The 12651-nt window shown below is 53.7% G+C and overlaps 1 protein-coding gene across 1 annotated transcript in view; it reads right to left on the bottom strand.

Moving 5' to 3' along the window:
* Positions 1 to 12262, bottom strand: part of LOC119962305 (dynein heavy chain 11, axonemal-like) — a 95948-nt gene extending 83686 nt beyond the window's left edge. The window contains 5 exon segments of the mRNA XM_038790291.1: positions 1540 to 1593; positions 1595 to 1722; positions 1725 to 1767; positions 1887 to 1900; positions 12070 to 12262. Coding sequence (XP_038646219.1) covers positions 1540 to 1593; positions 1595 to 1722; positions 1725 to 1767; positions 1887 to 1900; positions 12070 to 12262 — 432 coding nt within the window.
* Between the last annotated feature and the right edge of the window lie 389 nt (positions 12263 to 12651).

Genomic DNA, 12651 nt, shown 5'->3' with positions numbered 1-12651 from the left:
GAAACGGGCAGGTAGAGAGGGAGAACGGGACGGTATGGAGGGCCGTCCAACTGGCCCTACGGTCCAGGAACCTCTCAGCCGCTTGCTGGCAGCAGGTCCTCCCTGACGCGCTCCATTCCATTCGGTCGCTACTGTGCACCGCAACTAACAGTACACCCCACGAACATGTTTTTGCCTTCCCTCGGAAGTCTACCTCCGGGGTGGCGCTCCCGACATGGCTCACGACTCCGGGCCCAGTCCTTCTCCGTAGGCATGTCCGGCACCACAAGGCGGAACCTCTGGTGGACAAAGTACGCCTTCTCCACGCCAACCCTCAGTATGCCTACGTGGAGTTCCCCGACGGCCGCCAGGACACAGTCTCGCTCCGGGACCTGGCTCCCTCAGGTGCCAATCCCATTCCCACACCCCTTTTTCCCCCCCGCGCCACCCTCCTTTTCCCCGGCGCCCCCCTATTCGTCCCCACCAGGTCCATCCCTCATCCCCCTGCCCACACTGAAGGACACGGAAGATTTTGGCTCGCTCTCGGACGATTTTGGCTCACTCTCGGAGTCATCCCGCCAGCAGCCAGCACCAACACCGCCAGCACCTGCACCGACGTCGCCACCACAGCTACGCCGATCACAGCGGAACATTCAACCGCCGGTTCGGCTCAACCTGTGACCTGATAACCGGATGGACTCTTGGTTTTCTTTGTTTGGACCCTCTTGTAAATAGCTCATCCTTTGTATTAGAGTTACACGTCACCCCCGCCGGACTCATTTTTTTACAGGGGGTGAATGTGGTGATATAACCACTGTAGTTATGTATACTTGCAGTAGGGGGATGTATGGCTGTACCTGTAATACAGGTTCCTCCGGTAAGCCCCTGCCGGCTAGCTCCACCCACAGGGAGCTTGTGTATAAATATGCGTGTGAGTCACTCAGACCCCAGTCTACAGTTGCAGATGGAGGAATAGCATCGCACAGCAATAAAGCCTCTATTGTACTTGTCTCTCGTCTTTGAGTATAATTGTTAGCGCCACACTCCCCAGGTCAGCATCCCCAAATCTTGGGGCCAGTCACCCCGGCACCATTGTTGCGAGCAGGCTGGGGTTGGCTGAGCAAGTGCAGCTTAAGTGCTGCTCGAACTTGTTAACTTGGCGAGCGTAATCTCGGAAAATCAACTGGTGAGCCATCATTTGCAGTGAGAAGCCCATGAGGCCTTGTTAAGTGGGCAAGCTGGGCCCAGCCGAGAAGCTCGCGGCAATCACTGCACGCTACCACACTTAGAAATTTGCCTGGAGAATTGCTCCCAAAGTCTCAAAATTGAGGAAGAAACAAATGCATGAGCAGCAGGACCTTTCTTCTCCCTCCTCCACCAGCAAAACTGAACATTTCACAGCCAAAATGCCACACCAATCCTTTTAATAACATGACTCAACAAATCTTGAGAATCTAATCACTGTTCCCAGTTCCCCATTCTTTTTCTGCCCCATGCACAAAATATTTATGTTGTAAGTACTCCTTACAATCTGCCAAAATACTGAAATGTCATCCATACCTGATCAAAATTATCCAGAGCTGCATGGAGATTAGCTAGCATACCGGTTGGTGGTTTCCTTGGTAATTTTAACTGAGTTCTCAAGGATTCCTTGCGGAATAATGTGCTCCTCAGGACATGGAGCAGATTCTGCACTCATGAACACCCGGTAGTCTGGATGTGATCCTTCACTGTACTTCTCAAAAGTTGTTCTAAATTGCTGAGCCATTTAGCTACTAAGTGAATATTCTGTAGGGCATATTTGAACACATTTTGTCATTAAAAATTGTTACATTCAAATATATTATATACATATCTATTTAATCCTTTACGTTAATTGGTAATATCTATAGCTTTGCTCCTATTACTTGAACATGAGATCCTTGGCAGACAGAAACAAAATAGCTCAAGTTAATACATATAGTAAAGTCAGTATAGTCCCAGATGAACATAGGCTGCTTTTTAAATATTAAACTTATTAAGGTATTGAAATTCAGGTCACTCACTCTCTAAAGTAAAATGAGAAAACAAGAAATAAAGGTCAACCGTCCAAAAAACGAGTCAGGATTGTGTGGATATGCATAAGGCATTCAAACAGAATGGTCAGGAAGACTATAAAACACTTCAGGGAGATATAAACAGGGGTTAGCAAAATAGACTGACAGGGGCAACTGTAATTTAATATGCATTTTGGAAAAAAGACAATGAATGAGAGTATGAGTTCAGTGGCAAGATGTGAAGGCATGTGAATGAACAGAGGGCAGAATTTCATGGAGGTGATGAGATCTCGTCCACCGGCTGAATTAAGGACCCTGGGGGTTGCGGGGGGGGGGGGTGAAACTGCTGCCAGTACAACACTCACATGAGGACTAGGATCATTGCAGGAGGGGGGTCATGGGATGGAGGAGAGCTCCGAGAACCCAACCGTTCTAGTCGTGGTACAGTTGTCATCCCCACTCTCCACCAGCACAGATACACTCACCTCAGTGGGAAATGTCAGTGGTCTGGCTTCTGGGGCACAATCTGGTGAGCACCACACTGCTGCTGATGTACATCAGGTGAGGCGGAGGTCTGTTGGATCCAAGGACCCTGCTGGGTCCCAGCCTGATGCTGAGCCTGTGCTACAGAGTTACCCGGGCCTGATGGAGATGATAGGGAGCGGCTGGGACATTCAGAGGGATTTGTCAGTGTCACTCCAACACATGCATAGCCGATTGGAGGAGTCCCAGAGGCTACGGGCGTAGGAGATGGCACCGGCAATGCATGGCACCGAGGATAACACTTCTAGGGTGGTGACCTCAGAGGACAGCCTGGTGCACGACATGAGCACCATTAATGGATGCGTACAAAGTGCTGCGCTGTCGGTGACGGCCATGGTTGAGGATCACGGCAGAATGTCCGACTTGCTGGGGGATGTGACCCAGTACCTGGCTGAATTTCATGAGGTTTGGCTGGACATGTCCCGCTATCAGACGGAAGGCCAAGGCGCTAATGAGCTTGTCTCAGTCACAGGTAGGCATTTCCAAGTCACTGCAGAGCATACCGCAGCCACTGAGGACGTCGACACGATGGTATAGACCAGGGTGGGCAAACTTTTCGTGCAAGGGCCACATTCAGAAATTCACAATTTAAAGGGCCGCATAGTATATTAAGTTAAAATAATTAATATTTTAAATAGCCAAAATAAAGGTCTTTAAAGAAAAAAAAGCACATTTATTTGAAAAACAAAGTAACTCAGTAAGTAACAGAACAATGTCAATGAGAATGATGCATCTGACTGCAGTCATTTACCAGTTTGTTGAAATCAGGTGTCAAGTTGCTTGTGCTGATCCTTAACACTGACAGAAGCACAGCCTGGCCGAGTCAACGATAAAAACGCGCATAGTGGGGTGGATGAGTGGGGCTGCCTTATTGGTCGGTTTAGTTGGGTGTGCGACCAATAGGAGTCCAGGTTACAAACAATAATAAGGCTTATAAGGGCAGCACGGTTGCCTAGTGGTTAGCACAACCGCCTCACGGCGCTGAGGTCCCAGGTTCGATCCCGGCTCTGGGTCACTGTGTGGAGTTTGCACATTCTCCCCGTGTCTGAGTGGGTTTCGCCCCCACAACCCAAAAATGTGCAGAGTAGGTGGATTGGCCACGCTAAATTGCCCCTTAATTGGAAACAATAATTGGGTAATCTAAATTTTAAAAACAAAATCAGTGTTAAAAAAAAAACAAAAAAAATAATAAGGCTTATTGTTTGTAACCTGGACTCCTATTGGTCGCACACCCAACTAAACCGACCAATGAGACAGCCCCACTCATCCACCCCACTACGCGCGTTTTATGCGGCCCGCCAATGAGGTGCCCGGAATCATAACCGGCATTTTTGAAAAGCCGCCGGGAAAAGCCGCTGAAGTAAATGCGCTTATTGAATAAGCGCATTACTTCAGCGGCTTTCCCCGGTGACTTTTCAAAAATGCCGGTTATGATTCCGGGCACCACATTGGCGGGCCACATAAAAACCTTTGTCGGGCCGCATGCGGCCCGCGGGCCGTAGTTTGCCCACCCCTGGTATAGACCATGGGGAACCACCAGGGCTGGCAGAGCCAGATGATGCATGGGCAGCCAGGGTTCAAACCAGTTGCCTCTCTGTCCCAAGGTGAACCCAGGGCAGTATGTTAGCACTGTTGCTTCACAGCACCAGGATCTCAGGTTTGATTTCTGGCTTAGGTTACTGTCTGTGTGGAGTCTGCACGTTCTCCCTGTGTCTGCGTGGGTTTCCTCCGGGTACTCCGGTTTTCTCCCACAAGTCCCGAAAATGTGCTGTTAGGTGAATTGGGTATTCTGAATTCTCCCTTGGTCTACCCGAACCCGAACTTAGTGCTTTTCATAGTAACTTCATTGAATGTTAATGTAAGCCTACTTGCGACAATAAAGATGATGATTATTATTATGGGCCACCGAACCATGAATGCCAACCCGGTCCCACGTAGTGGCGACGGTGATCACCAGCTCCCCTGAATTCCACCTCTCTGATCAGACCGGTGTCGAAGTCAGCACACAGGGACAGGGCAGCTCGGCTGTTCACGTGCCGACGACAAGCAGGCTGGGCCCTCTGGCCCCAGAGCTCCCTAGAAGATCTTGCCAGGGCATCAAAGGCCTGAGGACAAGTTAGGCAGCTGGCAGTCTCCGCTGCTCATGTGGCATCCTGGAGAAGCACATAGATGTAGTGGTAGAGTTAGGAGGGCCAAGTACATTGAGAATCACTGAGGGGCACCGGGGGAGGAGGGACGGGGTGAGTGGGCCAGGTGCATTGCAAACTGTTTGGTGCCTGGCGCGGATCTTGTTTTGGCCTTTCCCGTTATTCACCTTGAGAGTGTAATGAGGCCGGCGAATCGCGCCCCAAGTGTTGACGCCAGGACTGAATTGGTGGACTTTTACGACCACAGAATTGGCGCCGGTCCCGAGCAATTCAGGATCCTTTAATGGGTTAGCACCAGTGCCATGTGGAATTCAAGCGGGTTGCAATGACAACCGGTATCTGATTCAACGGGATCGGGATTGCCACTAGAGAGGCTAACAATTTGCAGCCACATATAAGCTCTTCACTTCCCACACACACAAATCCCAACCAACAAGAAGGCAGCACAGAGAGCGGCACCCCGGTTTATAGACGTGGAGCTGGAGACCATGTTGAACACGGTGGAGGAGAGATGGGCCACCCTGTTCCCGGGGTGGGAAGGAGCCTGCCACCCGCCAATCAATTAAAATGATCAGTAAGAGAGTGAGGTTAAGATAAATAAGTTCAACCAAGAGATTCTTAGAGTATTGAAGGTTTGCCACAGAAAGTGGTTGAAGCATAGAACCTTTTAAAGGAAAATTGAACAAATATTTGAAGCTGGATATGATGCAAGGCTATGGGAGAGAGCAATTGGATTGGTTTTGGAATGTTCTGGCAAAAGTGCAAGGGCAAGGGTTGAAATCTCCACCGGCAGGATGCTCTGTTTTGCTGGCAGCCCTGGGCTTTCCAGATGGAGTGGGGCTGCCCCACAATGGGAAGCCCCATTGACCAGCTGGCGAAACGGAGAATCCTTTTTTTTTTTTTAAATTTTTATTGGAATTTTTTACAGAAAATATAAAACATAACGACAAACAATGAAATGCAACAAAATAACCCATAATAACTGTGACACCCCCAGACCGTATCGGCGCATGTATCACATCCCCCCACCCCCCCCACCCTAATGAACAACAAAAGAACTTTAAAAATATTAAAATTAAATAACAAACATAGTCATGTCGGCCCCCCCCTTTTGAAACGGAGAATCCTGACGGCATGCCGCATCAGAAATCTGGTGCGGCGGGACAGAGAAACCTGCCCCACAGGCTGGATTCTCCGATCTGGAGACTAAGTTGTCATGTGAGAGTACCTTTAAGAAATGGGTGTTTATCAAATAGCTGTAGTGGATGTACCTTTAAGAAATTGGGTTGATCAAGTAGCTGCAGTAATGTCAGAGTGAGGGTGCAGCTGGCAGCTACGGTTGTGTTTTAATTTTGTTTTCAGGGTTGTATAGCTGCAGGCAAAGCAAGCAGCTGTATAATGATTTCTCTCTACAAGCTACCGACTGTCCTTCAGCTCATTTGAGGATTCCAAAGTAATACCTGTTTCTGTAGAGAATTTAAACCTGCTGTCTTTTCTGTAAAAAAGGGTCATTTGGACTTATGGATGTTGTTAGGGAAGTTATGAAGGGCTACTTATAGAATATTGTATCTGTGGGGATTATTGGTGTTGATAGTTGTTAAGATGTTGACTGTGGGTTTATAAAGTGTTAACTGGATTCATAATTAAACATGGTTTTGTTTTAAAAATACATAAGATCTCTGTTGCATCACACCTGTAAAGTAGGTTGTGCTCCCCATAACCACAATCTATTAAAGGTTGTGGGTCAGGTGAACTCCATGATACACTTTGGGGTTCTCTATGCCCTGGCCCATAACAAAGTGCTGACGCCGGCATGGAAACAGTGATGTTTTACGACAGCAAAAATGGCGCAATAGCTGCACTGATTCAGCAACTCTAAATAGCCTAGAACCATTGCAGAACACAACCGGTTTCTAAGCAAAACGACGCCTGATTCACCGGGTCCGTGATTGCCGCACAGAGACTCATACGTCGCAGCCGCACTTAGAACGATGCATCCCCCACACACACTGTCCCAGGCAACAAGATGGCTGGAAGGAGGGCAGCTCCACGGTTCAGGGACGCTGAGCTGGACACCATCCTGGACGTCGTGGAGGAGAGAAGGATGACCCTGTACCCCGGCCCGGGAGAAAGGCCGCCAGGTGCTGCCGTTCGCCGTGCCTGGGTGCAGGTGGCAGACACGGTCAGCGTCGTTATCTATGTCGTCCGGACTGGCATCCAATGCAGGAAGAAACTGCACAACCTCCCCAGGGTAAGTTGGCACCAATCCCCAACCCCAACACCCGCAACCCGGCCCCGCCCCCCTCCCCCACCCCCCCAGAGGACAGCCGAACCCCCAACCTGCTCCACATGTCAGCACCCATGCCAGCCGCAATGGCTGGGTGCCCTAGGCAACTGATGCCTTCATCTATTCAATCCCTTTACTGCATGCATCGGAACGTCTAAGTGTTGTTGTTTGTATTTGCCCCCCACCCCCCAGGAGAAGGCATGCCCAACCGTCGTGAGCAGGAGAAGACCGGAGGGGACCACCAGAACTATGGCCCCTCACTATGCCCGAGCAGAGGCACTGGACTTGGTCGGTGGTCCAGAGGAAAGGGAGGTCGCCGACGTGGAGGCCGGCGGCGGCGAGCAAGTGAGACCCCGCCTAGTGTGCGGATCCTCATGACAGATGCGTGGACCCCCCCCAACCGCACCCCCCTCAACCCTCACCCGCTCACACACCCCTTCACCCCCCCCACACACCCTGACACTCCATAACCCCCATCATCCTCACACCCTTCAACCCCCCACCCTTATCCTTTCCCCCAAAGCCCCCCCGCCCAATCCTGCTGTCTAACCATACATATCGTCTTGTTCTTACAGGACCTTCCAGATGGGCCCAGTCCATCCAGAGACCCCTGCCCCAGCCAGTGCCAGAGCCGCTGCCCCCCAGGCGGCCGAGCACTGACAGGGGGAGGAGCCCGAACACCAGCCCTCTGTCCAAGTCTCAGGAGACGCTGGCGTTCGGGTCAGAGGAGGACACGGACTTTCTGTCACAGCTGTCTCCAACACCCTCTACCATGTCAGAGACTATCACCTCAGTTAAGCACATTAATGAAGAGGCTCCTGGGACACTCTCTGGTGCGCACCACACAGTCGGTTCGGTAGAGCAGCTGGAGGCAGGAGCAGCCGAGGGACCGGACGCTCGGAGGGCAGGCCGGTCCCAGCAGCCAGCTGCCGCCCAAACGTGTCCCAGGCTTCCACCTATAGTGGGAGATGCAGGCAGAGACCCAGGGTCTATGGGGGGGGGGATTACGGCCGGCTTCCAGCATTTGAAGGCGCAGGTGAAGGAATCCATCTGCGTGCAGGAGCAGGGTGTGGTGCTGGTCATGCTGCCACCCAGGCCGACACCGCACAGGTGACGTTTGCGGTGGAGGCAATGGGGGCAACGGTGTCGGATATGGGTCAGCATGTGCAAGGCTTGGGGCATTTTGTGCAGGCGGGGCTGAGGCCCAGGACAGGGCTGCTGTCTCACAGGCAGCCATGTGCCAGTGCCACCTAGAAATCGCAGCTTCGCTCCTTAGCGTGGCCCAGTCACAGCAGGCCATGGCTGAGAGCGGCGGAAGCATTGCCTAGGTGCTGGCCAGCATTGTGCAGACTCAGAAGGAGGTGGCCCAGTCCGAAAGGGACGTGGCCTGGACACTGGCCGACGTGGCCCCCAACCAGAGGGATGCGTCCCAGTCAGTGGCTGATGTGGCACAGACCTTCAATGTGGTGACACAGTCCCAGATGGAGATGGGTCCCTCCTGTGCTCCATGGCCACGAACGTGCAGACCTTGGTCGAGACGAGAGCAGGTTTCCAGGACTGGCAGTGCCAGGTGGTGGGATAACTCAGGGGGTGGCAGCGCTCGCACCCCCATCCCATGGAGTAGCCCAGGGACCATAGAGCGCCCCGAGGGAGGAAGAGGTGCTGGGGCCCGGGCCGGTGATCTCCGCAGGGGAGGTGCCGGGACAGCGCAGCACCTCGGGCTTGCCCCTCGTGTTCCTGGTGCATCTGGTGGGGAGCGGGCAGAAACAGGGCGACACCATGCCACCCGTCCCGCCTGAGCAGCAGCCAGGCCCATCCAGTCACAGCAGGCCATCTCCACTCCTGCTGTACCGTCTGGGGAACCACTTAGGCGTAGTGTTAGGGCCTGTAAGCCTGAACGTTAGGCAGCAGTTAAGTTGGCACGGGTGCAGGGCACAGTTGAGTTATGGGGGCTAGGGCACAGACTGTATATATTTGTTCACGATAAACACCTGTTAACCTGCCTCAGTGCTCTGTCTGATGGGTGTGGGGGTGGTCAGTGCTGGTCAGTGGGAGTGGGGGTTGGGACGTGTTAAGCCCCCGTGGGTGGACCGTGCTCCCCCCTTCCCCGCTCCTGCCCTGACCCGTCCCCAGCACCCCCCACCCCAGTGACTCGACGGGACTGTATGATGGACTGGCCAGCTGCATGCAGGGATCATCCAGGTGGAAGGTGCTCCTGTGGACATGGTCAGACATTGTCATACAATGTGGAGCACGGAGCTCATCGCAGAGCGGGTCGTCATCATCCTCCATCCCATGGACCAGACCTGCTGTCACTGCCACCCTGTGCCCCCAGCTTGTCGCGTCGCAGGTATGTATCATGGAGGGGGTATGCATGCTGGTGGTTTGGTGGTGTTGCAGGTGAGGGTGTTTGGTGGTGTGGGGCGGTGAGGGGATGTGGGTCTGGGATGATGGTGTCTGTGCCCCTGGCCAGCAACTCCCCTTCCCCCCAGATGGTGAAACGTGAGGCATTGTGTGGCCTCCCGTACCTGGCCAGGCCTCCATGTCCCGCACATTGTCCCCCTCATCCTCCTCGTCTGACGAGGCCTGCCCTTCCTCCTCATCCTCCTACAGCTCATCGCCCTCTGCTACGCATGTTGTGGAGGATGCAGCAGGCCACCACGATGCGGACGACCTCCTAACCTCGTGCAATAGGGCCCCTCCAGAGCGGTCCAGGCACCTGAAGTGCATCTTCAGGACTCCGAAGCATTTCTCAACCACACCCCTGGTCGGTTGTAGTGGGTCTCCGCGTTGGTCTGTGGCCTCTGATAGGCGCCATCAGCCACGACCGCAAGGGGTAACCCCTGTTGCCCAGCAGCCAACCCCGCAGCCGGGAGTGCCCCTCAAACATATCGGGGATCACCGAGTGTGCCAGTATGAATGCGTCGTGCACACTGCCCAGGTATCGGGCGCAGACGTGCATAATTCGCATTTGTTGGTCACACACCAGTTGAACATTCATCGAGTGGTAGCCCTTTCTGTTCGTGTAAAGTGCCCTGTTATCCGCCGGTGGCCGTAGGGCGACTTGGGGCATCCCGGCGACGCCAGCAAACCCCGCTGCCCGGGCATCCAGGTGGGCAGGGTGCACATGGTACTGAACGTACTGGTCCACCTGGGCATATAGGGCGTCTGTGATGGCATGCATGCACCTGTGCACTGATGTCTGATAAATGGCGGACAGGTCCCCACTCGGAGACTGTAAGGACCCCGTGGTAGAAAGGTTGAGGACGACCATCACCTTGCCAGTCACCAGGACCAGGTATCCCTCCCCTATACCCCCAAGGTGCCAGGTGTGCCATCATCTGGCAGATGTGTCTGACAGTCTCTCTGTTCTTCCGCCGTCTCCATCTGCATGCCCGGTCCGGCAGGTCCTCGAACGACATGCGGTTGCGGTACATGCGGGGCCTTATCCGGTGCCTCCTTGCCACCTTCTCATCTTCCGCCTGTTGGGCGGCCTGTCCTCCAACCTGTCCGGCTGCCACCTGCCCCTCTGCATTCCCACTCCTCTGCTGCAGCCTCCACCTCCTCTCTGAGCGACCTCCACTCACGTTGCCACAGGGTATCATGCAGAGCTGCGGCCAGCATCGTGGGTTGGGACGCCTGATGCACTATCAATTACGAGAAGATGAGAGTAGAATGTAATCGAGGCTTATTACACTGAGATGTGTGGCCTCCTACAGCAGCTGACGAAATGGCTGCTGTATGGGGAGCACACATATTTATACTCCGCCTACTGGGCGGAGCTAGCAGGCAGGGATCTAACCCCGTACCTGTAGTACAGGAGCTGATGAAGACCTGGTCCTGACCTGATGAAGACCTGGTCCTGGGCACTGTATCGTCTGCTCCTGGTGGTAGCAGGTTTGCAATCCAGGGTGAGGTTTGCAAACAAGGACGGGGGATCGACTTTGAGGGTCGCGAGGCTGCATACAGTGAGGGGAGGTATAGGTCCGTCGAATTTAAATGTTAGGTTCTGGAGGTTACACTGGAAGTCTAACTCCAGGAGTGTGGTCGTGCAGAGGTGGGGGAGGACGTAGAGCCTGTAATTTTTAAACTCCCTCCCCTGGACCATGAGGTCCGCTATACAATACCCCTTGATCTCAACCGAATGGGAGCCAGAGGCCAAGGAGATTTTTTGCTTTACGGGATGGACAGGGAGAGAGCAGCGTCTTACCGTGGCAGGGTGTATGAAGCTCTCCGTGCTCCCGGAGTCCAGAAGGCAGGACGTTTCGTGCCCGTTGGGAAGGACCTTCGTCGTCGCCGTAGAGAGGGTGCGGGGTCGAGACTGGTCCAAGGTGACTGATGCGAGTCATGGCAAAAGATTGGAGTCGTCATCGGGCGGTGCGTAGTCACCCGCGCCAGAGTCCTCGGAGCCAATCCAAGATGGCGGCGCCCACTGGTCGCACATGGCAGGGGATGGACAAAATGGCGGCGCCCGTCTCCCGCACGTGGCGTCGGAAGCACAAGATAGCGACGCCCAGAGGCCGTACGTGGCATTGGGGGATGGGGATGGAGAAGTTCGCAGGCCGCACGGGGCCCTCGGAGAGAGACGGGGCAGCATCCCGCAGTCGCTGCCCGGGACAGCAGCGACTGCCTTGGCCTGGCAACCGACAGAAAATGGCCCTTCTTACCGCAGCCCTTGCACGTTGTCGATCGAGCTGGGCGTTTTGTCGGGGGTGTTTTGCCTGTCCACAAAAATAGCAATGGGGCCCAGCGGGGTTTCCAGGGCGTCTTGCAGCGCAGGCCAGGGTCGATTCAGAGTCCGATAGAAGGGGAAGCTGAATTCCACGCTGCCCAGGGTCGGGGGCGTATGAACGGGCGTTTCTGTACGCAACATCTAGAGAGTTCGCAAGGGCCTGTGCCTCCGTGAGACTCAAAGTTTCCTTCTCTAACAGTTTCTGGCGGATTTGTGGGGACTGCATACCCGCAACAAAGGCGTCTCGGATTAACAGTTCGGTGTGCTCATTAGTAGAAACCTGTGGGCAGCCGCAGTTCCTACCCAGTACAAGGAGCGCACAATAAAAATCGTCCAATGACTCACCAGGGGTCTTCTGCCTCGTAGCAAGCAAGTGCCGAGGGTAAACTTGATTCACCGGTCGGATGAAGTGTCCTTTAAGCAGTTCCATTGCGGAGCCGTAGTCGGACGTGTCCTCGATGAGCGTGTAGATGGTGGTGCCGCCGCATGAGTGAGGGATGTGCAGCTTCTGCTCCCTCCTCGGTACGTTGTCTGCCATGCTGAGGTAGCTATTAAAACAAGTACAGAAAAAGGCCGGCTGCTGGGAAACACGGGTTCTTATACCCCGCCTCACTGGGCGGAGCTACCTTACGTTCCGACCAATGAATGCAAACACTTGGGCCAATGAGCATCGCGCCTTCTCCACCAATGGTAGCTCACACTCCCAGGTATCGTTGTACCTCTAGTCATACTACCACAGACAAATTTACTCAAGTTAGAAAAAGTATGCCTTTTCGTGGGCCTGGACTTTGCAGTCAGTGTGAAGTAATGGAGCTCACTGTTTCTTGAAGAAAGACTCCCTGAGCGATCTAGTGTTCCCTGTGATGAGAACGTTACCTCTCTTATCATGCAGTTGATTGTAATGATTTTTAATGAGGTTTCCCACCA

Source organism: Scyliorhinus canicula, chromosome 2 (assembly GCF_902713615.1).
Source record: "Scyliorhinus canicula chromosome 2, sScyCan1.1, whole genome shotgun sequence".
Classification (NCBI taxonomy): Eukaryota; Metazoa; Chordata; class Chondrichthyes; order Carcharhiniformes; family Scyliorhinidae; genus Scyliorhinus; species Scyliorhinus canicula.
This window is presented reverse-complemented; position numbering and strand designations above follow the sequence as displayed.